The sequence below is a fragment of the Protobothrops mucrosquamatus genome, unplaced genomic scaffold, assembly GCF_001527695.2.
Source record: "Protobothrops mucrosquamatus isolate PMUCROS unplaced genomic scaffold, P.Mucros_1.0 scaffold838, whole genome shotgun sequence".
Taxonomy (NCBI): domain Eukaryota; kingdom Metazoa; phylum Chordata; class Lepidosauria; order Squamata; family Viperidae; genus Protobothrops; species Protobothrops mucrosquamatus.
This window is the reverse complement of record NW_015387094.1, coordinates 34,020-58,614: the sequence shown is the minus strand read 5'-3', so window position 1 is coordinate 58,614 and position 24,595 is coordinate 34,020. Positions and strand designations below refer to the sequence as shown.

The 24,595-nt window shown below is 40.7% G+C and overlaps 1 protein-coding gene across 1 annotated transcript; it reads left to right on the top strand.

The window, feature by feature from the left end:
• The first annotated feature begins 2,649 nt into the window (after positions 1-2,649).
• On the top strand, positions 2,650-21,017 carry DDO (D-aspartate oxidase). Its single transcript, XM_015818994.1, has 5 exons — positions 2,650-2,697; positions 11,570-11,747; positions 13,551-13,659; positions 15,963-16,139; positions 20,283-21,017. The coding sequence occupies exons 2-5, from the start codon at positions 11,576-11,578 to the stop codon at positions 20,848-20,850; spliced, it is 1,026 nt and encodes a 341-aa protein (XP_015674480.1). The 5' UTR covers positions 2,650-2,697; positions 11,570-11,575; the 3' UTR covers positions 20,851-21,017.
• Positions 21,018-24,595: the final 3,578 nt, after the last annotated feature.

Below are 24,595 nucleotides of genomic sequence, written 5' to 3'. Positions count from 1 at the left end.
TTAGGAAATCCACGACCTGGATGCCTGGGAATCTCCATAGATATACATACAGAAATGAAGGGGGAAAAAAACTTTGTGAAGTTAGGCTCCAGGTACTCCATCAGGACCCTTGTACTTTGTTCCATGACTGATGTTGCATGACAATGGTTGGTGCATCATATTAATTCTGAGCAAACCCCTTTGAAGATTCCTCAGTGCTTTGCTAATTTAGTTCATTATCTTATTTCTTCTGGAAGGTCAATAGAGACTAATGGGTAAAACCAGCCCTTAAAACAGCATTTTCTTTCCTGCTATCCATCCTCCATCAGCTTCTCCAGAATAAGTCAATGCTTTTTATCCCTACCCCAACCCTCCTGGTTTTTGTGTTTGGTGCTCTTTCCATGTTTGGTGCTCTTGAAACTGAGATAGGTATGTATGGGGTTTCATGCCTCTAAAAGCAAATCTACTTCCGATGTGGAACCCAAGGCTCCCATTACAAGCGCATGGAGGCAACATGAAAAGATCGAATGAAACCAATACATGAAAGAACTCAAATAATAAAAAGTATGTGCATTATGTTGAGAATCTACTCCAGTTTTTAATAATGTATTGTATGCTGGCAATAGTATACAGCTAGTCCTTGACTTGCAATCATTTGTCTTGTGATCGTTTGAAGTTACAAGGCAAAGTGGAGGTAGATCTAATAGTTGGATTAATATTTCCAAAAGTGATAGATATGGGCTGTAGAATGCCAGAAGTTAAAAAAATGAATGGCAAGGTTGTGGTTCAGTGAAAGGTGTGATATAAATCAATGAAAGACATAAAAGTTTCGTGTAAACCCAGAACAATTGCAACTGTTTCCATCAAATGAATCTGAAAATTAGCTTAAGGACTGGACTCTATCATGTTAAACCATGGTTTAATTCATCTTGATTTAACTAATGAACTATATTTGGCTAAGTTCACATGATTGTAGACTAACAGGGCAGGAAGGAGCCTTAGAAGTCCTCTATTCCATGAGTCCCCAACCTGGGGGACATGCATGTGTGTGTGTGTGAGAGAGAGAGAGAGAGGGAGAGGGAGAGAGAGCGAGCACAGCCTCATTTGTGCAAGCTTCACTGACTGTCGTGGGCATTTGCGGCCCCACTTGCGTGAGCTTTGCCATGAGCATTACGAGTGTTCGTGGCTCCACTCATGCGAGTGTCATCACAGGCATTTGTGGTTCCACTCACGAGAGCATCATCACAGGCATTCACGGCTCCACTCGCATGAGCATTGCCGTGTTGTGGGCACTCAAGCCCCCATTCGCGTGAGCAATGGTGTTCGTCCATGCACGCATGCATGCACGCACATGCATTCACCTCCCCCCCACAAAACCATCTCTTCTTTCCCCCCTCTCCTCCCTCCATGCTGCCAACCCCAAAAGGTTGGGGAACTCTACTCCAAACCCCTCTCTAGGACAGGAATCCTTGGGCCATCCCATGCTCTCCAACCTTTGTTTGAAAATCCCCAGTGATGGAGCACCCATGAAACAAGGCAGGCTACACCACTGTTTAAGAGCTATTATGATCAGCAAACTACTCATTTTGAGATTAGACCTCTCTCTATAAAGCATTGGTTGTTACTCTACCCTCAGGCATTACAGAGAATAAATGCATGACTTCTTGAGATGGCTCTTCAAGTACTAAAATACTGTTATCATGTCTCCCCTTTGTCTTCTCTTCTTCAAGCTTAAACATTCTTTTAACATTCTTTCATAGAATTTAATCTCAAGGATTTTACTATCTTTGTTGCTCTTCTTTGCACGCTCTCCAGTTTCTCAGCAGTCTTCTTGTTTGGGAAAATCAAAATCCAGTCTAGTATGCCAACTGCTGTCTGACCAATGCTGCGTAGAGCAGAACTATCACTTCCATGGTCTTGACGTTATACTGTACCTTTGTACCAGCATCTACTGATGTAGCCCAAAACTGTATTGGCTCTTTTGGCAGCTGCAGCACAACAGTGCTGCCTTATGCTTAATTTGTGGTCTTCCAGAACAGATCCTTCTCACAACTACTGCCAAGCCAAGGTACCGACTTGAGCATCTCACAATTCTCATCACTAAATAGAATTTTGCTAAAAAGAACTGCCATGTCTTGGAACCTTCAGCCTGTTTTGTGGGTTTTAGCAATCCCCCCCCCCTTTGTGGCATCCGCAAATTTGCCCAATCTCCCTTTTATCCCCTCATCTATGTCGTTTGTAAATATGCTGAAGAGTACTGGATGCAGGGCAGATATCTCACCGCATAACTATCTTTCATGCAACGTGCTAATCCATAACTAAATCCCTCTGAAGCTTCACATGTTACCTGAATGTTTTTTTACTACTATTGTGCCTGTACAATTTAGCCGCTCTGATTAAAAATACTATAGCAAAGCAGCAGCTGGGCTACCAGTAGTAGTAACAGTTCCCAGATTTGCCGCCTCAAAATGAAACCTCTCCGAAAGCCGCACCTTTCACAAACCCTTTTCAGCGGGCGGGCGCGCGCACGCGCGAGAGGCGAAAAGGGCCGAGTACTTTTTTTTCGCCCATTCCGTCCAATCAGAATCTAGTAGAGTTGGCTAATCATGATAACTCCGCCCACTGGGTTCACCTTTTCCGGCGTAAGCTTGGCCCTCCTGCTTTCTCTGATACGCAACTCTTCTGTGCGAAAGCATCTGGTTTCCTCTATGGAGAAAGGTATTTCTACCCCCTCCCCTTCCCCACGTAATACGTGGTATTTACTCAGTTCTTAAGTAAATACATGAAACGTACGTTGTTGTACTTTACAGCAACATAAGGTGTGGGGTTTGTTTGTTTTTTGCAGCTATGGAGAAATTGCTCTTCCCTGATATTGGTCAAACCACCAACAGGTCTTTTTTCTATTTGTCGTTCTCTTAAGTATCCTTTGAAGAACGATCTTTTGGAACACACACACACACACACACACACACACACACAATGGCTTGAGATATTCTTGAAAAGTGATGTCATTAACATTCATGAAAGAAGCTTAGTGGATAGTATTTATACACTCCTACTCCTGATAGTATTAAAGTGCTTTGGGAAAAAGGTATTCTAATATTCGTTACAACTGCTATTTTCTTATTTTATTGGAGCAATGCAGGCTCCAGAGTTACTGACCTTTTGCACTAACAATAAGCAAAATGTCTGGTGACTCCTTAATGATTAACTTTGATGAATCTCTAAGAAAGCTTTATCTGTTATAAACGCTCAGCAAGAAATGATACGCAGTTATTTAGGAACAGGAGCAACTCCTTGGAAAAGGGGCTTTTGAATCTTTTGAGTAAGCAAAAGATTCAAAATCCATATGAAGGCAATGCCATTATTAGCCTAACTAAACTTTTATTCATAAGATCCAGTAATCACAAGCCTCTGACTTCAAGTAAGATGGTGAGGAAGCCAGGAGGAGCAGAAAAAGAGAGATATCTTGTGTTGTTCAGTATTGATCTGATAGGTTCTTTTTTAAAAAAGAAATATCCAAATGGAGCTGTGGCCTTGTTTGAGGGTCCATGTACTGCTTCCCTGTTTTTTCCATGTGGCTTTTTTACATTGAGCAGCTGATTTGATGCGTTTCTGGCTTGACAAATCTACTGTTTAATTTATGGGACACTCAGATTTGGGAATGGTCAGTTTCTCATTGGCAAGAATTTTCATTCACTTTTCATTGGAGATAGATTGCCTTGTAGTCTTATTGTCTTTTGTATCCTTGCAAGAAAAAAAGTTTTGTTAAGACCACCAAAGGAAGCACTTTGCCAAGGGAAATGGGGGGGGGCTGACTGGAATGCTGCTTTTTGTACCCCCATATTGGTCAGCTGTTTGTGGTCAAAGATAGTGAGGACACCTGCAGGTCCATTCCAACTTACTTCACAAGGTTTGGGTCTGTGTAAAAATAGTGTAAATGTGGTAGCATGCTTAACCACATTCTTAGACAAAGAATATTAAAAACCGATAGAGTAAAATTGAGTCAATGTATTGGTACAGCAGCTTTGGATGGGAAGCCACCATAGATCTTTTGAAGCTCTGCAGTACTGTAGGTCAGTCCATTCTGGTTTCAGCCTACCTCAAATCCCCATAGGTGAAATTTCTATTTTCCCATAGTATTTAACGTTTGGGTTTTAAAGTGGTTGACCATCAATGTAGCAGTGGATCAACTATCAATTGAGAATGGAAATAATAGAAAATTAGAAGTACTCCAAATCTTCAACATGTTTGAGCCTATCCCAGAGCTCTTTGAACTGTTATTTTGAGCAACAACTTATACCAGGGATAGGCAACCTTGCCTCTTTTATGACTCGTGGACTTCAACTCTCAGAATTCCTGAGCCAGCCATGCTGGCTCAGGAATTCTGGGAGTTGAAGTCCACGAGTCATAAAAGAGCCAAGGTTGCCTACCCCTGACTATACAGTCCTTTACTACTAGTTGGTGTAAAAGGGAATCTAGGCTAATATAACTATCCTAAACTAGCAAATGGGAACAAATTTAAACTTAATGACATTTAGGTAGTCTATAATCACAGTATCTCTTTAAAAAAAAGTTAAATTCAGCTAGAAGAAGGACAGACTTTTCAGGCAGAAATTGTTTCTTCCTTTTTCTATTTGCCAGGAGAGGAAATAGCAATTGAAGAGGAGAAGGATGCTTTATATAAATAAAGCAAGAGAGGCTTTGCCAAGCATTATGAGTCAATCAATTGGATTGAAATGGGTAGCTAAATAAATAAACTATAACTTTAATCCATTTCTTCCTTGTTCTAGCAGCTTCTAAAGTATATGAAAGAAACCACATTCAAGTGTCTTATTAAGTTTGATTTCACTTGTCGGGTATGGAGTAGTCATAGACATATATCTGTGATCCAGCCTTTAAAGCCCTTACTAAATGCACACTATTGTTTAGGACAGTGGTTCTCAACCTTTTTAATGCCGTGACCCCAACCGGTCGTAAGTCGAGGACTAAACTGGTTGTAAGTCGAGGACTAAACCGGTCGTAAGTCGAGGACTACCCAACCGGTCGTAAGTCGAGGACTTTCCCTGCTTGTGAGCGCCGCGCATGTGTGGTTCCGCCCCCTGCGCCGGCCGAGGCGTAGCTGGCAAGCGGCAGAGACGGAGCAGGCCGACCACCAGCTGGCCCAGCCCAAGGGAGGTAAGGCACCCGCCGGAAAAGGGGGAAAAATGGCAGACAAAAAAAATGGCGGACAAAAAAATGGCGGACAGCCTTGCTTGGCGACCCCCATGAAATGGTCGATCGACCCCAAATGGGGTCCCGACCCACAGGTTGAGAACCACTGGTTTAGGAGTTGAATGATCATTCGTCATGTAACACTGACAAGAGAAGACTGCATTGCAGAAAGTAAATTTCAAAGCAAATTTCCTGCCCTACCTGACTTTCTATATTTTTTAATTTAGAAAAAAAAAGTTATATTCTGCAAAAGTAAAGCACTAGCTCCCTTCAGCTTTGTCTTCATTTCCATGAATGCCACTGGATTCCATAAGTATCCTTAAGAAAATAAAATTGGCAAGTATCTGGAACTCAGTACTTTGTTTAAAAGTGTACCCATTTTCTCAAAAGAAATTCAGTTGTAAATAAAAGAGCTGGGTAGTTGAGATAGTGCAAATAACAGGAAGCATCAGTTTGCTTTCTCACAAATTAATTTTTTATAGCTGGCTTTTCTATAACTTGCCATCAATTCTTTAATCAATTAAGGCCTCGACATAAGGTTTTCTCAAAAAATAAGAACATGCCTCAAGTACAATCAGTTTTCCCCCAAATAGTCAAGGTGTTCCATGCAAAATAATATCACTAATCTAGAAATTATCTTGTAAACTAATGTATTGTTATGTACTGGTGTAGAATTAGCATATTGTTAGCTACATCCCGCTATTTGGGAAGGAGACATTGACACATTCAAGATGCTATTGTTTAAACACTGTAGGATGATGACAATGATAATATTTGAAGGTTCATTCAGAAATCAAAGCAACAGTTCTAGGAGCCAAATAGCTTTGATTCTTTAAGTGAATTCTTCATTTTTTGTTGTCAGGTTCTGAATTATAGCTGTAGATTGTGAATTTTAATCTTTCTGTAATAATCTTACAGAATGGTGAGAAAGTAGTCTTAAGACAAATAATTTCTTTAGCAATAAAAGTTAACACTCTACATCAGGGATGTCAAACTGCTGGCTTGCGGGCCGGCCGCATCACGGAGAAGCCACGCCCACCCCATTGCCGGCAATGGCAAAACTGTTCCGATACGTTGCACGATGTCACATGACGTCACGAGTTTGACATGTCTACTCTACATGATCTGTGAATCAGACCACTGTACAGTATATGCCAGTGATGGCGAACCTTTTAGAGACCGAGTGCCCAAACTGCAACCCAAAACCCGTCGGGTGCCGGGTGGGTGTGGCCCATTAGGTGGGTGTGGCCCATTGGGTGGGCATGGCTGCGGTGGTAACAGCAGACTAAAAAGTTCAATCAATCAATTCCAACTTTGCAAGATCTTTTTTTTCCCCGCGAGAAGTTGAAATTGACTGATTGATTGAACCTTTTTTTTTTAAATGGTGGCGGAGGCCTAAAGCGAAAAGGTTTTATAAAACCCAGCTGAAGGCCTAGGACTGGGGTGACGGCATGCATGCCCACAGAAAGGACTCTGAGTGCCACCTCTGGCACCCTTGCCGTAGGTTCGCCACCACTGGTATATGCTTTCCAGAGCAATCTTCTCCAACTGGGGATCATTCATATGTATGGATTTCAATTCTCAGAATTCCCATGACAGCATTTGTTTGTTTTTTCTAGTTAATGAAATAAAGTATATTGTATATGTAGTTTTAATATCTAAAATCTCACCTTAATAAAAAAAAGCATGAATGTTTTGCAAATAAAACATGAAAGTTAATTGGGGGGAAGGGTTTAGCTAGCCATCTTTAATTTGTAAGCCTGTCTATCAAGTACTCAAAGAGAACTTCTAGAAGGTCCCCAGAGAGGTTTAGAAAGCCATTTGGTCTACCAAACCTTTTGCTATATGACATTTGAAAGGATGGCTATGGCAGGAATCCACACAGTTTGAAAAAAAAATTGCTGTATTCATTCCTAGAAGGGACAAAGAACAAATACCTCAGCTGTTCTTTTAACTGCTATCCCTTTCCAAGTAATATATTTGGGAAATTATCAACCGGATTTTTTCTTGCCAAGTTCAAAGTTCAGATTCTTGTTTTGAAACAAACAGATCAGTAAAATGGCAAAGCTGCATAGAAAGTTCAGGCTTTTCAGCTATTTTCAAACAGATTGCAAAAGACATCCTGTTTAAAACCCATTAAAAAAACCCACCTTGTTTCACAAACTGCATCTGTTTATGTATAAATCAAAGATGAAATCAGAATCTACGGTAATTCTGGAGCAAAGGTATATTCTTAGGTAGTGTTTTTTGAGCATATATATACATTAAGCACTTACAGGTCATATTGATACCCAGTGCCACAAATCTCAGTGCCAGATTGTCATTTAGTACACTTCAAAACAGCAATATTTCAGCTCCTCAGTCCCTGCAAACTGTTTGCACGTTGTTGGTGGGATCATCTTCCCTTTTGCAGCCGTTGGATACTGAGGACAGGATGGGAACTCACCTCTCTTTGCAGCTGACTAATTGAAAAGTACAAAACCTCCCCATGATTCAGTCTGCTACTATGATTCAGGCTACTATAGCTAGAAAGAAAAAACAATTTAAAGACCACAAGGGTCATTCCTCACTCCATTCAAAAAATGAAATATTATTTTTAAATGGCTAGCACATGCAAGCACACATATCCATGTTTTTAGTATATGTGTGATTGGGCCTTTGTAAAATGGGGGCAACAATTGAGCATTTATAACAAGAGAAAGCTGCCTGGCTATCTAGCGGCTATCTACCTTACATTTTAAAAGTTTCTGCCTTCTCCTGTCATGTTTGATGGCATGCAAGTGATATGTGACACTCACACATAATGCTGTAGCCATGGACTAACAATGGCTGGTTGAGGCTGATGTGGGCACATTCTTTTTCCCTTCCTGCCCCTCCTCCTGCTCCCCCATTATTGAGCTCTGCCATCTGTGGCTAGGTTGGCTTAGGCTGCAGGAAAAACTGGACACTGGTTTCTGCAGTGCTTTTCAAGCTGGGCAATTTTAAGAAGTGTGGACTTCAACTCCCAGAATTCCCCAGCCAGCATGTTGACCTACAACAGGGCTCTTCAAACGTGGCCCTTTTATGACTTGTGGACTTCAACTCCCAGAATTCCTCAGCCAGCATGGCTGGCTGAGGAATTCTGGGAGTTGAAGTCCACAAGTCATAAAAGGGCCCCAAGTTTGAAGATCCCTGACCTACAACATCTGATTTAGAAAAAAAATTGATCTAGAATGTCTTGACATTCTATAAAGGAATGGAGGAAGCATGTCTGACATGCCTTTGGAAAGTAGCAGTCTTCTGGTAGATCACTGGACTTGTTATTAAACATATGGTTAAAATAAAATCAACCTCTTTTCATTTTTTTACTTTAAGAAAAAAGGAAAATACTATATTAATAAAAACTAGTTAAATCTTGTAACATGAAATCTAGACCATATATAAACATATTGCTTCAATTTTGGGAGTTGAAGTCCACAGTTCTTAAAAGTTGCCAAGTTTGAAAAGCGTAACTATTATGTTTTTTCCCCAAAAGTTGTGTTATCCTATGTATTAATGTGGGGCCAAAAAAGGATCATGAAGGAACATGACAAAATCTTGCAGATAAAAGAACCCTCAAATGTCTTAAAATACCAGCAGAAAAAGCTTTGATCCGTCCTTTTTCAAACATTCATTGAGGAATTCAATACAAATGAAACAAAATGTTCTGATAAATTAACTTCATCTCTAAATCATAGGAAGTGTATTTCCCATTTCTTAAAACTTTGGTATATTGATGATACAGTTATTAACTGTAACCATATGTTTTATTGAGCTATTGTGGTTATATTACTTCCATCTGTTTTATTTCACCAATAAACAAAGATAATATCATTAAGCAAATGTTCAAGAGTCTTTCACTGGATCCAGGAAAAAAAAAAGGAAGGGAAGAAAAATTATATTGCTGATTCTGCCTCCAAAAACTCAAAATGTTTTGTTTTTGCCAACAAAGGGTTTGGCAGATTTATTACCTTTTTTATGACTTTGGAAGGAAGAATGTGCCATTTTTCCTATTCAGTGATATTTTGCCCCCTTGGGATAATTCCAGGTGCAACCACTTGCTGACAACTCTTTCTCTGGTAACATTATTAATGTGGGATACTCTGGAGCTGGAGTAAAAGCGGTAAGCGTTCTCTGCCAGATTCCCTTCTAGCTCAAGTGACAGGAAGGCTGATTGACTTGTTATAGGATACCAGTAGCTTCTGTGCAGTGGGGTGAAGAATGGTCCAGGGTTAAGTGGTTAATGCATTGCAGGGTGCCCTCTGCCCTAGTGCCCTGTTAGCAGAAAAACTTCTTGAAAACAGTATCTTGTTTAACTATCACACAGATGACCAGAAAGATAGGTGAAGCTACATTCCCCAGGGTGGGTCCTTCTTCCATGGACTGGGATTGGTGGTAGTTTTTCCTATCTGATGCTGATTTTGGGAGAGAGGGGAAACAAAGCCAGTGGAATCTGCCAATCTCTCCCCTGAAATTGTCCTGCAATAAAATTATAATTTGCAAGTCTCTTTCCTTTGGCAGATTTGAACTTGTCTGTTGGGACAACACAAATTACTTAGTGAGTTTCCTGTTGGCTTAGGGACTGGAGAAATGCACTGTACTTCAGTAGCACTTAGGAAGAGCTTACAGATGTCCTCTCCGATCTCTTATCTGGCATGCCTATCTATCTACACCAGGGGTCTTCAAAGTTGGCCCTTTTATGACTTGTGGACTTCAACTCCCAGAATTCCTCAGCCAGGCACACTGGCTGAGGAATTCTGGAAGTTGAAGTCCACAAGTCATAAAAGGGCCAACTTTGAAGACCCCTGATCTACACCTATGAATTAATGTAGCTTATAAAGTTAAACTAGGAAATTCTGATTCTTCTAGATAGTTCTTCTTTAAAACTTGATACAGGCCAGATATGGACCATTCTTGATGCAGGGAATGGCAGAAAGCAGGTCCGGATGTGCAACAGAAAAGTATTGGCAAGGGTTTCTGATTCATTGGTTTGATAATTCTGTCAATGAAAGAATACTGTTGAAATTAAGCAAGTTGAGTAACTGGGAATAGATTTTTGTTCAGCATGCTTTAGGAAAGGAAAGGAAAGGAAAGAAGGAAAGGAAAGGAAAGACTGTTGCCTCTGAGCAGCTGGTTTAAAAATTCTTGTAATAGTCTTGATGTTCCTTGCTTTTTTCTAACTGCTTCCAGCTAGTTAACTTGATTGCACATGGAACGCTGCATTAATAACATCAGTTAAGCTCTCCCAAGGTGGTGAATATCATAGGTCGCAAGAATAAAAAAAAGAACCACCCTGGTCCTCCAATTACTTGCTTGCAAAAACCTTGAAGAAGCACTTTTAACCAAGTAAATAACATGTGCCTGACCTAAGAGTAGGTCTCTGAACACCTCTGTTGATGTTTCCAGTCAAGGGCACAGGGTCAGCATGAGGCCTCTTGCTAGTTTTCTTTACACATGCAGTGTTTTGCATTGATTTTTTTTTTTTTGAACTGGAGGTGAATCTTCCACATTTGGTGCTGATCTTTGATTTTAAGCAAATAATGACCGGCTTTGGCTTAGCTTAAGGAAGAGAATGTATCAATGCTGCCCCTGACTGCCAACACAGCTAGCAAAGTTAGCAAGGCAGGAAAAGTTGGTTTATCTTACTTTTTGATTTGTTATCAAACTATAATAGTGCCAGCTACAAGCTGCCAACTCCAGTTCTTAAACTACTATTTATTGGAAAAAAAGCAAAATTGGCTGCATTTTACAGTGTGCTAATTAATAATTTATATTTTATGAATCCCAATAGCTGGATTTATATGACATATTGAACCAGAAGAAACAACCTACCTTCATAATGCATCTGGACAGTTGCTGATTTAATTTTCTCCAGATAGGACCATTCAGTCAAGCATATGGATGGTCATATTTTCTTTAAACTCCTTCACTCCAGCAGGACAGTCTATGGCAGGGGTCCCCCAACCCCCGGTCCGTGGACCAGTACCGGGCTGCGGCATGTCAGCAACCGGTCCGCACAAACAAGCAGAGCCCCATCCGCGAGATGCAAGCAGCACACAAAACCATGCACTCCGGTCTGCGGAAAAACCTCTCTCCACGGAACCGGTCCCTGGTGCCCAAAAGGTTGGGGACCTCTGGTCTATGGCTTAAAAGCCTCTTCATACCTTTTTGTTTTTTTCTGCGGAGAATGAAATAGTGTATGTGTAATAGAATTACTTGAGATATTATAAAAAGTTACACAGTGTAAGTAATCTTTTTAGCAACAGTATCCTTTAGCTTGCACTCAACTCCTAGTTAGTTCATGGCTATGTTGAGTAGATTTCTTTAAATTCAGACCCCTTCTTCCTCTTTCTCTTAGCAGAACATGGACAAGGCAAAGATTGTCGTTGTTGGTGCTGGTCTGATCGGCTTATCCACCGCTGTGTGCATTTCAGACTCCATTACAAACTGCAGAGTGTCTGTCATGGCTGATAGATTTTCTCCTAACACGACCAGTGACGTTGCTGCAGGAATGCTTATCCCACATCTTTATCCAGGCAAGCAAACTTTACACTTCGGAAAGCAAAATCTGAAGTTGTCCAAGTTATTTATATTATGCCTATTTTTTTTCCAGTTTTTATTTTGTAGCCCCCAAATCAATATTCTAGGAAGTACAACTGCAGTTTCAAGGGATACTTGAAAGCTATTACTTTTCCTGGGCAATGTTAAGATTTGCTGAATAAGTGTTACAAAGTCCCCAAATAAATTGTTCATTTTGGGAATAATAGTTTCCAACAACATTCTAGTTGTACATATATTATATTCCATGACACAATTGTGGATGGTGATGATGATGATGATGATGATGATGATGATGATGACAATGATAACACAAATTGTGTTTGGCAATAGGTTCAATAATACATGGATATGTTTTACAATTGGCCTATTTGGAATGTTCCTACTTCATCTATAAATGTTCATGTGATTTTTGATTTACCCTCCTCATTTCTTGCATTAGACTCTACAAAGGGAATCTCAATTAGGTAAAAATGTGATGCTGGGTTGTTGCACTTGCTCTCCTTCCAATAAGTAAGCGATTTAGTCAAATTCTGAATGGTATCAATAACAGAATAACCAGGAATAGGAGAAGCTTTGTTGGAGCCATTTTTTTTTGCTCAGGATACTCTTTACAGTTGCCCTCATTTTGTGAGAAAAAATGTGGCACACTTAAAAGATCTCCTCTTTCATTGTTTAGAAATTACAAATGGGATGGCCTACATGCCCTGTAAAATCACCAAGTCAAGGTTGCCTCAAAGGTTGTCCATTGTGCCTGCCATTGTGCCTCAATGACCATGCAACAGCCTCTTCTTTATTCTGACTGAATTCTTGTCCAGAGGGCAGGACAAGAAGTAATGGGTGGAAGCTTGTTAAAGAGAAATCCAACCTAGAATTAAGGAGAAATTTTCCGACAGTGAGAACAATTAATCAATGGAATAGCTTGCCTCCCGGAGTTATGGGTTCTCCATCATGGGAGGTTTTCAAAAATACAGCGTACAACCATTTGGGATCATATAAGGCTCCAGCCTTGAGCAGGGGGTTGGACTAGAAGACCTCTCAGGTCCCTTCCAGCCATATGATTCTGTGGTCTATAAATTCTGTAACTACCTCTGCATCTCACCACAAGTACTAGCCATTTATCTCTGGAGCTAGTGCAGGGGTGTCAAACTCGCCACATCATGTGACGTGTCCCGATGTATCGCGACATTTTCCCCATTGCCGGAGCTGGGGTGGGCGCGGTTTCGGCCTGACGCATCCAGTCTGCAGGCCGGCAGTTTGACACCCCTGAGCTAGTGGCTCCTGTTTTCAGCTGCATTTGTAGTTAGGACTCACAGGAAGAATCAACCATCATTTTATGTAATTAGCCTCTATGCAAACCAAACTATTGTCTCACATCACTTTATTCCACTTCTTTAGCTAAATGTGGAGAAATGGCTCATTAGGAAGAGTTCTGCTCTTGCTGGAGGAGAGGAATGGTAAAAAAAGACCATCATGATTCCTCCTCCTTCCCCTCTACAACTCCTTGTGTTTTGGGAAAATTTGTCCTGGAGGTCTAGATTATCTTCCAAAATAACATAAATAGTATGGGGAATTTTTTTGGGGGGGGCACGGGTGTTTCAGAGACACCATCTCTGTCCCTCTCCTCCTGTGTGGAATTTCTGCTTGATTCTCAAAACCTTCCATTAGCAGTTTGTATCCAATGCATAAATTTCAGCGCAGACCGTTTTATGTCTGCTTTTTCTGGATTTTCTTCAAATGCTTTCCCTCCATTTGAAATGTGTTTTCTTTCTTCTCTGCAGGCACACCTGTTCATCAGCAGAAGCAGTGGTTTAGGGAGACCTTTGACCATCTGTTATCCATCTGTGATTCCTCAGAGGCCTCAGAAGCTGGGATTCATTTGGTATCTGGGTGAATATAGAGTTCATTAATGCTTTTGTGATTTCTTTCGGCATTGTGCTGAGCAAGCCTCTTTATTAAGGCAAACTCGGGAGGCTTATGATACCGGTGAGGACCAGGAGAGAACCCTAGTCTTGAGTTCTGCAGAAGAAAAACAGAATACAAACACTTATTTTAGAATTATATCTTCGTGATCCTTAAACTGGGTTCAGAATTTATTTAGGGAAACATTACTATGTTACCCTGGCGCTTGCTTTTCTCTTTTAAAAATATGACTTTCAGTTTTCAGAAGCTTGGCCTTGAGCCTATGATTTTTATAATGTCCTGTTGATATATAAGAGGTTCATTGACTTCTCACGGTACTTTATATTCAAAGGCAGGTTTGGTGCCAAATGCCAGTGATGAGCAAGTAATGTCAGAAGATAGAATTGCTCTCAAGTCCTGCCTCTGGGCTTCCCACAGTGCATCTGTTTGATGACTGTGGGAAACAGGATGCTGTACTCGATTGATCTTGGCCACATTTAGTTGGACTTCTCTTTGTTCACACAGAAAGTTGTGATGGAATTGGGAACTTTGGGACGGGCTGAGCAAAGGGAGGGGGGAAAAATCTGAATATGACCATACTGAACACAACCCTTTTATCTTGCTAATTGGCTCTACTGGTGGGACTGATTATAAATCTCTTCTCTTCTATACAGTATATCATTTATGTAGAAGGTATATAACAGAAGCTCCTTCTACTATTCAGAGGCTCTGGGGCAAATGTGGAGTTACAGTCAACTATAGACTGACTTACCCTCTTTTTGCTTGCACAAAACAGTGTTTTTGTACAACTAACTGTAAGATATTTATAGAACTCTGGATTACTGTTATCATTAACCCTTCCCCCCCCCCCCGCCTTTCTTTAACAGAGTTATTGGAAAATTCAAGTCTGTGGGTAGAACCTCTTGCTTACCCTTTCAAAATAAGAAAACAGAGAATGTATGCAGTTGCAGAAGTTTGGCAGTCAATACTTTGTGATCCTTTCTGTTTTTCTGAGCACTTTTGTGTGCTATTCTGAGGTAAACTAAATGACGGCTGCTCTAGAGCAGTCCTTGGTTCACATACTTCTTCTGTAGCTTAGAATGGCAAAGTTGCCAGGGGAGACTTAACTCCAGTCACATTCATCACCAAGAGGCCCTATATGACCAGGTTCATTCTTATTTGGATTCCTCAGATGTAAGTATTCAGACTTATTCTATGGAATTCAAGCCCTTTACCAGGAATTAAACTCATAGACCAGGGGTCTTCAAACTTGGCAACTTTAAGACTTGTGGATTTCAACTCCCAGAAATCCTCAGCCAGCCAGGGCTGGCTGAGGAATTCTAGGAATTGAAGCCCACAAGTCTTAAAGTTGCCAAGTTTGAAGACCCCTATCATAGACCATCACACTTTATATTACTATATTTGTTGCATTAGCTTTAAGAGCTATCCAACTCCTAAGGCTCAGCAGTTGCAGGAAAGGATGTCTAGAAGCTCCATCAGAATTGTGTGTATACAGTCCACTTTCCCTTAAGCTCTCCAACCAGAGGGATAACATTACATGACCCCATGTACTGTACCCCACACGTGGGAAGTCATGTAACAGTCCATACAGCTCTAGCAGAGGTTTTTCTTGGTCTCCCCATTCTTGTTTTTTTCCCTGACTTTGGGAGTTCAGTTTAACACTTTTAAAACAATATTTCTCCTAGTTGAAGTTGCGGCCTGGAATCATTTAATAGACTTTTCCTATTTTATAAGAATGAATTATCTTTATTTTCTAAGGCTTAGATACAGGCTTAGAGGAGCCTGTGATTATTGAAAGTAGACAATCACAACCCGACTGGTTTAATGCTAGCTGCAGAATGGCCGTAGCCTACTGAGTCATTCATTTCTTCAAGCCTGATTAACAGCTTTATAGTGACAATAACAATAACAGCAACAACAACTGGAATAGTATCCAAACTATCTACATATTCACTGTTTTCTTATTTTGAATTTGTAAACAGTAACACATGAATAGTAAATATGTATTCAGACTTGCAGAAATATATTTTTAATTATGGACCATGTAGAAGCTGTAGCAGGTTCTATTTATTTAAAGATAATTGAAACATACAGTTTGACTGGTGGTGCCTAAACATCATATTAACATGTGGATTAGGAACTCAACTTTGCTGGTTTTATTTGGTGAATTTTTGAAAACTTGATTTTGAAAAATTGTTTCACGGCGGGGAGAAACTCTTAACACCAAGAATGTCTGTGTTTACACTTTTATTCTTTTGCATATGAACAAGCTGGCAAATATTTAAGGCCATTCCTGAGGAGAAGACCCCATTCTGGTCTGATGTGGTTCTGGGCTTTCGCTCAATGACTGAAAAGGAGCTGAAGAAATTTCCACAGCACAAATACGGTCAAGCTTTTACTACACTGAAATGTGACTGCCCATCATATTTAATTTGGCTGGAGAAAAGGTATTGGTATTGATTCAATTTTTTTAGGCTGAAATGTAGTCATACAATAAAGAAATATGATCTAAATCAGGGGTTCCCAACCAGGGGTGCTAGCACACCCTGGGGGTGCTAGACGATATTCCAGGGGGTGCGAAAACTTGGGTTTTCAAAATTATAGTGTATATGCATAATTCATTGCCGTTATTTTGAACTTTTGTAAGGGGTATGAGAATATATCAGAAGCGTTCTAGGGGTGCGGGGTCTAGAAAAGGTTGGGAACCACTGATCTAAATCATGTGGTGCATTTTACACTTAATCCTTCGTTTTCCCACTCCATTGAACCTTTCCTGTCAATATTATAGGTCAACTTTATAATGCTGGACCAGGATAAGACCTAGCTTTTAGGTATGACTATTGTAGTGAACAAATCCCAGCAAGCAAATAAAATATAATATTTTGTCAATTAAGGTTTCCATCTTGAGCACACCTCTTTTTAATATAGTATTCACAAATTCACTTTTACACAGAGATTCAGGGATAAGAGGGAATTTTTCTTCTTAAAAATCTACAAGTTACTATTAATGGGTAATTGTAGGCAGGTAATTTTAAAAGATGTCCCACCAAGAATAAAATTCCCCTCAGTCAGACCTATGACTTTAAAAGCAGGAATCAGCAATTGTGCCACTCTGCCCTGACATATTTCTTAGGTATGTGTTTTTTCTTCACCACTGGACAGTACATAAGATCCAACAAAATCTGGGAAATTAGAATATGAGATATGGCAAAGTTAGACGGAAATACTTGTTAACGCCAGCATGCATTCAGGAGAAAGCTTCAGATTCCAAAGAGTGTAACATTTTGGTGTCTGTCCTTTTGTCAAGTCAGTAAAGTGGACTTTCCAACAAGGTCAAGTAGAAGAGCATTAATAATAATAATAATAATAATAATAATAATAATAATAATAATAATAATAATAATAATAATAATAATAATAAAGTTGGAAGGGACCTTGGACATCTTCTAGTCCAACTTCCTGTTCAGGCAGGAAACCCTATATCAGGGGTGTCAAACTGCTGGCCCGCGGGCCAATTTCATCATACCGGAGCTGCACCCACCCCATTGCCGGCAATGGCGAAAAAGCTCCGATACGTTGCGCAACGTCACATGAGTTTGACATGTCTGCCCTATATCATTTCAGACAAATGTTCTTAAAAACAGACAAATGTTCTTCTTAAGTTCTTCTTAAAAACTTCCAGTGTTGGAGCATTCACCGCTTCGGGAGGCAAGTTGTTCCACTGGTTAATTGTTCTAACTGTCAGGAAGTTTCTTCTTAGTTCTAGGTTGGTTCTCTCCTTGCTTAGTTTCCACCCATTGCTTCTTGTCCTGCCTTCAGGCGCTTTGGAAAATAGCTTGACTCCCTCTTCTTTGTGGCAGCCCCTGAGATATTGGAACACTGCTATCATGTCCCCCCTCGTCCTTCTCTTCATTAAACTAGACATACCCAATTCCAGAAGCCTTCCCTTATATGTTTTAGCCTCCAGTCCCCTAATTATCTTTGTTGCTCTTCTCTGTACTCTTTCTAGAGTCTCAACATCTTTTTTACATCGTGGTGACCAAAACTGGATCTTAATGTGCCTAAATTAATTCTGTTCTGAATCACTACTGCAAAGTACTTTTTCTCGTTTTTCTCTAGGCATCGTGTAGCATTTACATGTACGCTTATGACTGGACCTAAACTAGTTCCTTTCATCTTACATCAAGGATACTTTTTATGCCTGAATAATATATGCATTATCTGGTGTTTAGTCATGAGTTTTATCAGCCACCAACTTGTTGGGGAAGCTGATGTTCTTTGAGATTTTTCCCAGCCTGATGCTATCTGGTGATAATGCTGGATGGATAGGATAGGCTGGATAGTAATGGCTCAACATATCTAGAGGCACTCTAGTCAGGAAGACAGCTTTTGTGTTATAGGACAGAGATCCCTTTTAAATATTTGGACATTTTTACTATTTTGTATTCAAGAGAGGTGATGGAGAGTACAAGTCAAATAATGCCAACAGTTAGCTGGTCATTAGGTTGTATTGCTGTTTTGTACACTGTACTCAACTCTGGGCTTCTAATTATCCAGAAGTGCTTTTTCTTCTCACAATCCTACCTGTTGTCTCTTGGGACACACAGGCCCTGTCATGTTTCATTTTTTAGAACAACACCGAACACAGTACTGATACTCAGTGAAGCTGCGGGATCCATTTAATATTTGTCAAGTGGGCTTATGAGCAGAGACCTCTGCTGCCTCTCATTTCTGTTTTACTCTTTTGTAATTTCCCACAGGCCTTTCCCTTCCTCAGTGCAATGACGTGGCACAAACCCCACTGCAGAGGGGGCCGATAGGCTTCCTTGAGCAATGGCACAGGTCCAGTGAGCTGAAAAAACACGATTACAATTTCTACTGATAAATGTGCAATTTATTAAACATCATTTCAGTGTCCCAGCCACTATTTCTGGTACTTTATCAAAAGACGCCCAAAGGGAATCAGTAATAACCATGTAGCTGGAAGGCATGAATCACTATAATGCAGGGGTCCTCAAACGTGGCCACTTTAAGACTTGCGGACTTCAACTCCCAGAATTCCCCAGCCAGCTATGCTGGCTGGGGAATTCTGGGAGTTGAAGTCCACAAGTCTTAAAGTGGCCAAGTTTGAGGACCCATGCTAGAGTGGATAATAAGAATTTTCATTGGGAGGCAAGGTAGCGTAGCTTGCAAGTATATTCAATTATAAAAAGATCTGCCAAGTTCAGACTTTAACATGATTGCATGTTGGCACAAACTGGGAAACGGTTTAACAAATATGCCCTGTGACGCTATTGTTTAATATCAAACAAAGATTCACATGGTTCATTAAGCAGTCCAGGGCTCTGGGATGAATGCTCTGGGTAGCTAATCAGGCAGGAGTTCTTTCCTCCGTAGAAAGTTGTAATGGTTGCTTTTTTATTAACTGGGCAGATTTCCCAAATCAGACTCCTCAGAATGTTGGGGCCAAAGAGGATTGTGTTTTTGAGCAGAAACCCAACCGTACTTTTACCCACTAGCTTCCCAATCCATATCGTAAAGAAGAATAGACATTTCTTATAGAATCCTGTGAATTTCTACTGCAAAAATAAAGATTTGGGACATTTTGGCTTGAGAGTGAAACTTAACATTTGCCAAGAAACAAACTAGAGTCTAGACTAATACATGCAAACTGAGATCTAACCAAAATATCAGTCCTGTACTGTCTGACATACTGCAAAGGCAAAGAGGCACAGGGAAACTTTTATGTACCATTGGTTTCATCATGATTTTCATAGAAATCAGAATTTGTTTGAAACAGAATTTTGTGCAGTTTGGGTCCCTCGGTTGGATGACACTTCTATATTACGCAGTACCCTGAAACTTAGTTGCACAATGGCCATGTGGTATTAAGCCTCAATATATACAAAAACCTAGCATTTTTTTTTGGGTATGTAGAACTCAGTGTGATTCTTTGGATCCCAATTCAACACTTTTTGTGGATCCATATTAAAGAAGGGATCCAATTCCAGTGGCAAAAGAGGATCTATAATTAGCTGGACGTTTCTCATAACGCTATTCAAAATCTTTTCTTCTCTCCAAAAACACAAATCCTTCTTTTAAAAAAAATACCACTGGTCATAATTTTAATTGCTAATTGAATAATAGCTTTTCAGCAATGAGATATTATATCATTTTGATGAGTGCTTTTCTTATTAGCCGAACTTGTAGCTGAAAGCTGATAACAAAAGGCAATAGGATATATCCCGCACTGTTTTCCTACATGCATGTTTCCTCCTGGTTGTCATTGTGATGGGATTTGTGTCATAAGTATCTGGTAGAAACCACAATGACATCCCATCTGAATTACATAGTTTGCATCCTGTGATATAGTATGGTACAAATGAAGCACAGTTCAAAATGTGTTCATTTTGTGTCACGATGTTGATGACACACAGACCCACATATGTGATTTGGTCCTCTCTTTACTCACTTCAATTTTGCACTTCAAATTTGTGATCTCACTCTTTGAACTATATGATCTAAGTAAAACATTACCCATAGAGGATTCAAAAGTGCCATATTTTTTACCTCTGACATATTGTTTATAGGCTGAAAGAAAATGGAGGCCAGGTGCACGCTAGGAAAATAGAAGATCTCCGGGAGCTATACCGTGACTTTGACATCGTAGTAAACTGCTCAGGCATTGGTTCCCGAAAACTTGCAGGAGACCTAGAGATACACCCCATCAGAGGGCAAGTTCTCAAGGTTCACGCTCCTTGGATCAAGCACTTCATTCGCGATGGTGATGGTCTGACCTACATCTATCCAGGGATACACAATGTAACATTAGGTGGGATAAGAGAAAAAGACAACTGGAATTTGTCCCCAGATCCCATTACCAGCAAAAATATATTTGATAGGTGTTCCACACTTGAGCCTTCACTTCGGACAGCGGAGAATATACAAGTGAAGGTAGGCCTGAGGCCATCTCGGTCAGCTGTGAGACTGCAGAAGGAGGTACTGACCCACAAGAGTGAGAAGTTGCTGGTGGTTCACAATTATGGCCATGGAGGAGGTGGCTTTTCAATACACCAGGGTACTGCCAAGGAGGCAACTAGGCTGGTTAAGGAGTGCCTTGAAACCCTGGCAATACCTGGGCGTAAAGCAAAGCTGTAAATAAGAAAGAAAAATTTCTCTTTTGATCCTTAGCCGTCTGGTAGAATTAGGATCTTGGGTGTGAAGTAAAATCCGGAGGAATGTCATCCAGCTGATTATATGCCAGTCACTTAATTGCTCAGTGCTTGTGGCCATCTTAGGAAAGCATAAAGTGCTAAGACTGAAGAGAAGAGAAGAAGGAGGAACACCTGCTAGGTTTCACTGATCAGGAAGCCCTTAGCTTAGAACCAGCACCCTTCAGCTTTTTACAGCTGAATTCATGGGAAGCAATCACTCCAATTGTATATGTAGGTAGTCCATTAGTTTAAAAGAAGATATGCTGTTGTACAGTTCATCTGTGGACACGGCGGTAACTTTGCAATCCCAGTCTGAAAGCACAGAATCTGGCCTAAAGGGGCCACTGGAAGTTAATCATTGCAATAACTGTGAATGTTAATTCTGTGATATCTTTCATGTTTTGGTTGCACCTGGCTTCAAAGCCTGTGGAGACTTCGTAGTTCCTTCATTACCCAGAAAGCCCTTTTTACCCACAGTAAAACACTTTCAGTATTTTAGTGTCCCTGTTACGATTGGGCAGTGGGTTTGTGTGTAATTATCCAAAAAAAAAGCAGGTTTGGGAAGCACCGGGTTAAGGTGTTGAATTAGGAACTAGGGAGAACCAGTATCAACTCCAGTATCGCTAGGGATTTAAGCTTGATCATGTTCATTCCCAGCTCAGTCTAGCTTATTGGGGAAGAGGGGAGAAAGGAGTGCTATATATGCCCCCAAGAGCTTTTAATTGAAAGGAAGGTCAGAAATCAAAGAAGTGAATAAACATGCAGGGAGATAAAAAAGATTTCTTGTTGGGCTGGAACTCTGCTTACACAAGAATGGTGCTAGTTTTTTGTCCACCTTCAGCTCCTTGCTTTATCCTTTGGCCCTCAATCTCAACCAAAATTTCACCCTCCCTGGGCCTTTTGCTGTCCTCTAGATGTACTCATCTTTACAATTTATGCATTGTAAATATTATTTGGAGGTGGGAGATACTTCCAATGTAATCTACTGAATCCCCTGCCTCTGGGATATGTAGGGGAAAGCTAATCACCAGATTGCAAGAACACAAGCAAATAGTCAGATGAGGAGACCCAAACTCATTGGTAGCCTCACACTGGCGATGAAAAAGGACACACATTTAGTTTTGCACCTACTAAGATTGTTGGATGAGCAAGCACAAAAATAGCCAGGGAAATAATTGAAGCCTGGGAAACAGGCCCCTCCCTCGTCAAGTCAACAGGAGTGCTGATTTACCACCAGCCTATTCAAGTACTCAGAAGACGAGGGCTGGGTAGCACAAGCAAACGACAGCCAACGACTTAAAAGCCAGCCATCAACACACCCCAGTCAACATCTAGAAAACCACATACAACAGGCACTATAAATACCACACATAGAACAGCTCACACTCTGCTAGAGAGAAGTTCCCTGAGGATGGGCTCCAGCACAAGTCCGAAAACTTGGAAGACTAAACCTCTGGTCCCGGTGACTGAACCAGATTGGATCCTACAACATTAACTTGGGAAACATATATTTGCCTTCATTCGTACTTATCTGCAGATGCTATTAATTGTCAATAAATATGTCAAGATGCCATATGTGAGGCCCTGTACCCCAGTACTGTTGGATCGGAGGGCATCCAGATGGGAAGGCTGCCTTACCAATTCATGTCATCATCACTCAGTTGATGGAGCCATCAAGAAATAGGTATCTAATTCAAATGTGAATTACCTTGCTCGCATATTCAAAATCTTTTGTCAGATTTCTAGGATGGAATACGTATGTGGCAGCTTGAGTTTTATTACCAAATACTGTATTTTAACATGCATACATAATTGACTGAATCAGTTACAGCTTACATCTAGAAGTATGCCATGATTTTTGTCAAGGCTGGTATCAGTGAAATAAAATGTACTTCTTCTAGTGGCTTATTTTTTCTATCATTTCTTTCCACACATCTTTTCTCCTTCTGCCAGAAGAGGGCAGTATTGGATCAGTCACTTATTTGGCTATTCTTCAAAACTTGTGTTTTCCTGTATGCCCCCCCCCCCCCAAGCAAGGAAGGACACCTTAAAATGACCACCTCTTATTTAAACACACACAGACACCACCCTCTCCCCACCACAGTGGACCACAATGTATCAGAAATTTGTGTTGTGTTAGGGCTAAAATATCTGGGATACACAAATCCACCTGGCTGTTAGATTGCAGCAAAAAGACTGAGAAAGCTAACTCTTGATTGCTATCTAGGCATTATCTGCATTTTTGCAGATGAGACCCAGTACCCTATCTTCTGCTGGGACTCTCAGAATGGGACTCTCTCGTTTATTCCAGTGAGCTTGTTGTTAACTCCAACATAGAGCACTATTTACCACGAATAGAAGAGGTGAAAAGTTGCAAACTAGGCCAATATAATGTCTTCCACTAAGGTCAACTCTTTACAAGAGGCTCATAGAGTGACTCTGGGTGGTGTACAGATAGGGCTTTGCTGCCTTCAGGACCATCTGATCCAGGTAAAATACGCCCACCCGCTCACTATCCCGATCAAGAGGACATGCTGAAAATCAGGGTACCCGGAAGCAAGGCTTTTCAGTAGCAGTATCTCTGTGCTGGAATATCTGACACCCACACCCCATGAGAGTTTAGTCTGGCTCCTCTGCCTACATTTTGGAAGGCAGTGGGGACTTGTCTTCACGGGGGAAGAAAGCGTCATTTAGGGAGGCCTTTTTTTAACTTTTCAAAGTTTTATCTTTTAATAATGTTAATTGTCTAGATTCCATGGAGTATGTGACATATAGATGAAAGCATAAATGAATTTTAAAACGTTGAGCTATCCAAGAACTACACTTAATCTTACTAATTTTTGTTTCCATCACTCTCATTTGGCTGCTGCTATGACGGAGAAATCAACACAGTGTATGCCCATCTCGATGTAAGAGCTGAAACTGTTTTATGGAATCGTTAGTTAAAAGAGCAACTCAGCTCACTGAGTCTAAAGATACCTCTTGGATGGGGTGCAGTACTCCAGATGAACAATACATGGTATTAGAGTTTTTTAAAAAAAATATCTTTATTACCTTCTAGTGGTTATCTGTAGGGTTATTGAGATTGAATGTCTTGAGTAAATGGGATATGCAAAGCTATCTAGAATAGACACCCTGTGTACTGTACTTGTTATTATCCTCCTTTCTCTAAGCAACTCAGAGCGGGGGGAGGGAGAGAGAGGCTGAAACAGGTACTTCTCTTAAATATGTTTTTCTTGGCTTGATAAGGTACAGTATTTGAAATTGATGAAGCTGGCTAGGGAAGAAGAATGTCACTATTTCTCCATCTAGAATAATTGAGATCAAGAAGGCCATTAGAAATTTGATGGCCATTTTAATGCAGAATTTCCTAGTTCAGTGATGGCGAACCTTTTAGAGACCGAGTGCCCAAAAACTGGCCCCACCCCCACTCCACCCCATCGCGCCCCCACCCCACCTGCCCACAGGGCCACTCACCGCCTCCAGGGCCCACTGCAGATCACCCGGGCAGCCCAGCAGCGCCATGGCGGCCACGCCCTCTGCCTGCGCGATGGGGCCTGAGGGCAGAGTTTTATTTATTTATTTTATTTATTTATTTATTAATTGCATTTATATCCCGCCCTTCTCCTTTCGGACTCAGGGCNAAATACATATTACACCTAGTTAAAATTTAATTAAAACGAAATATT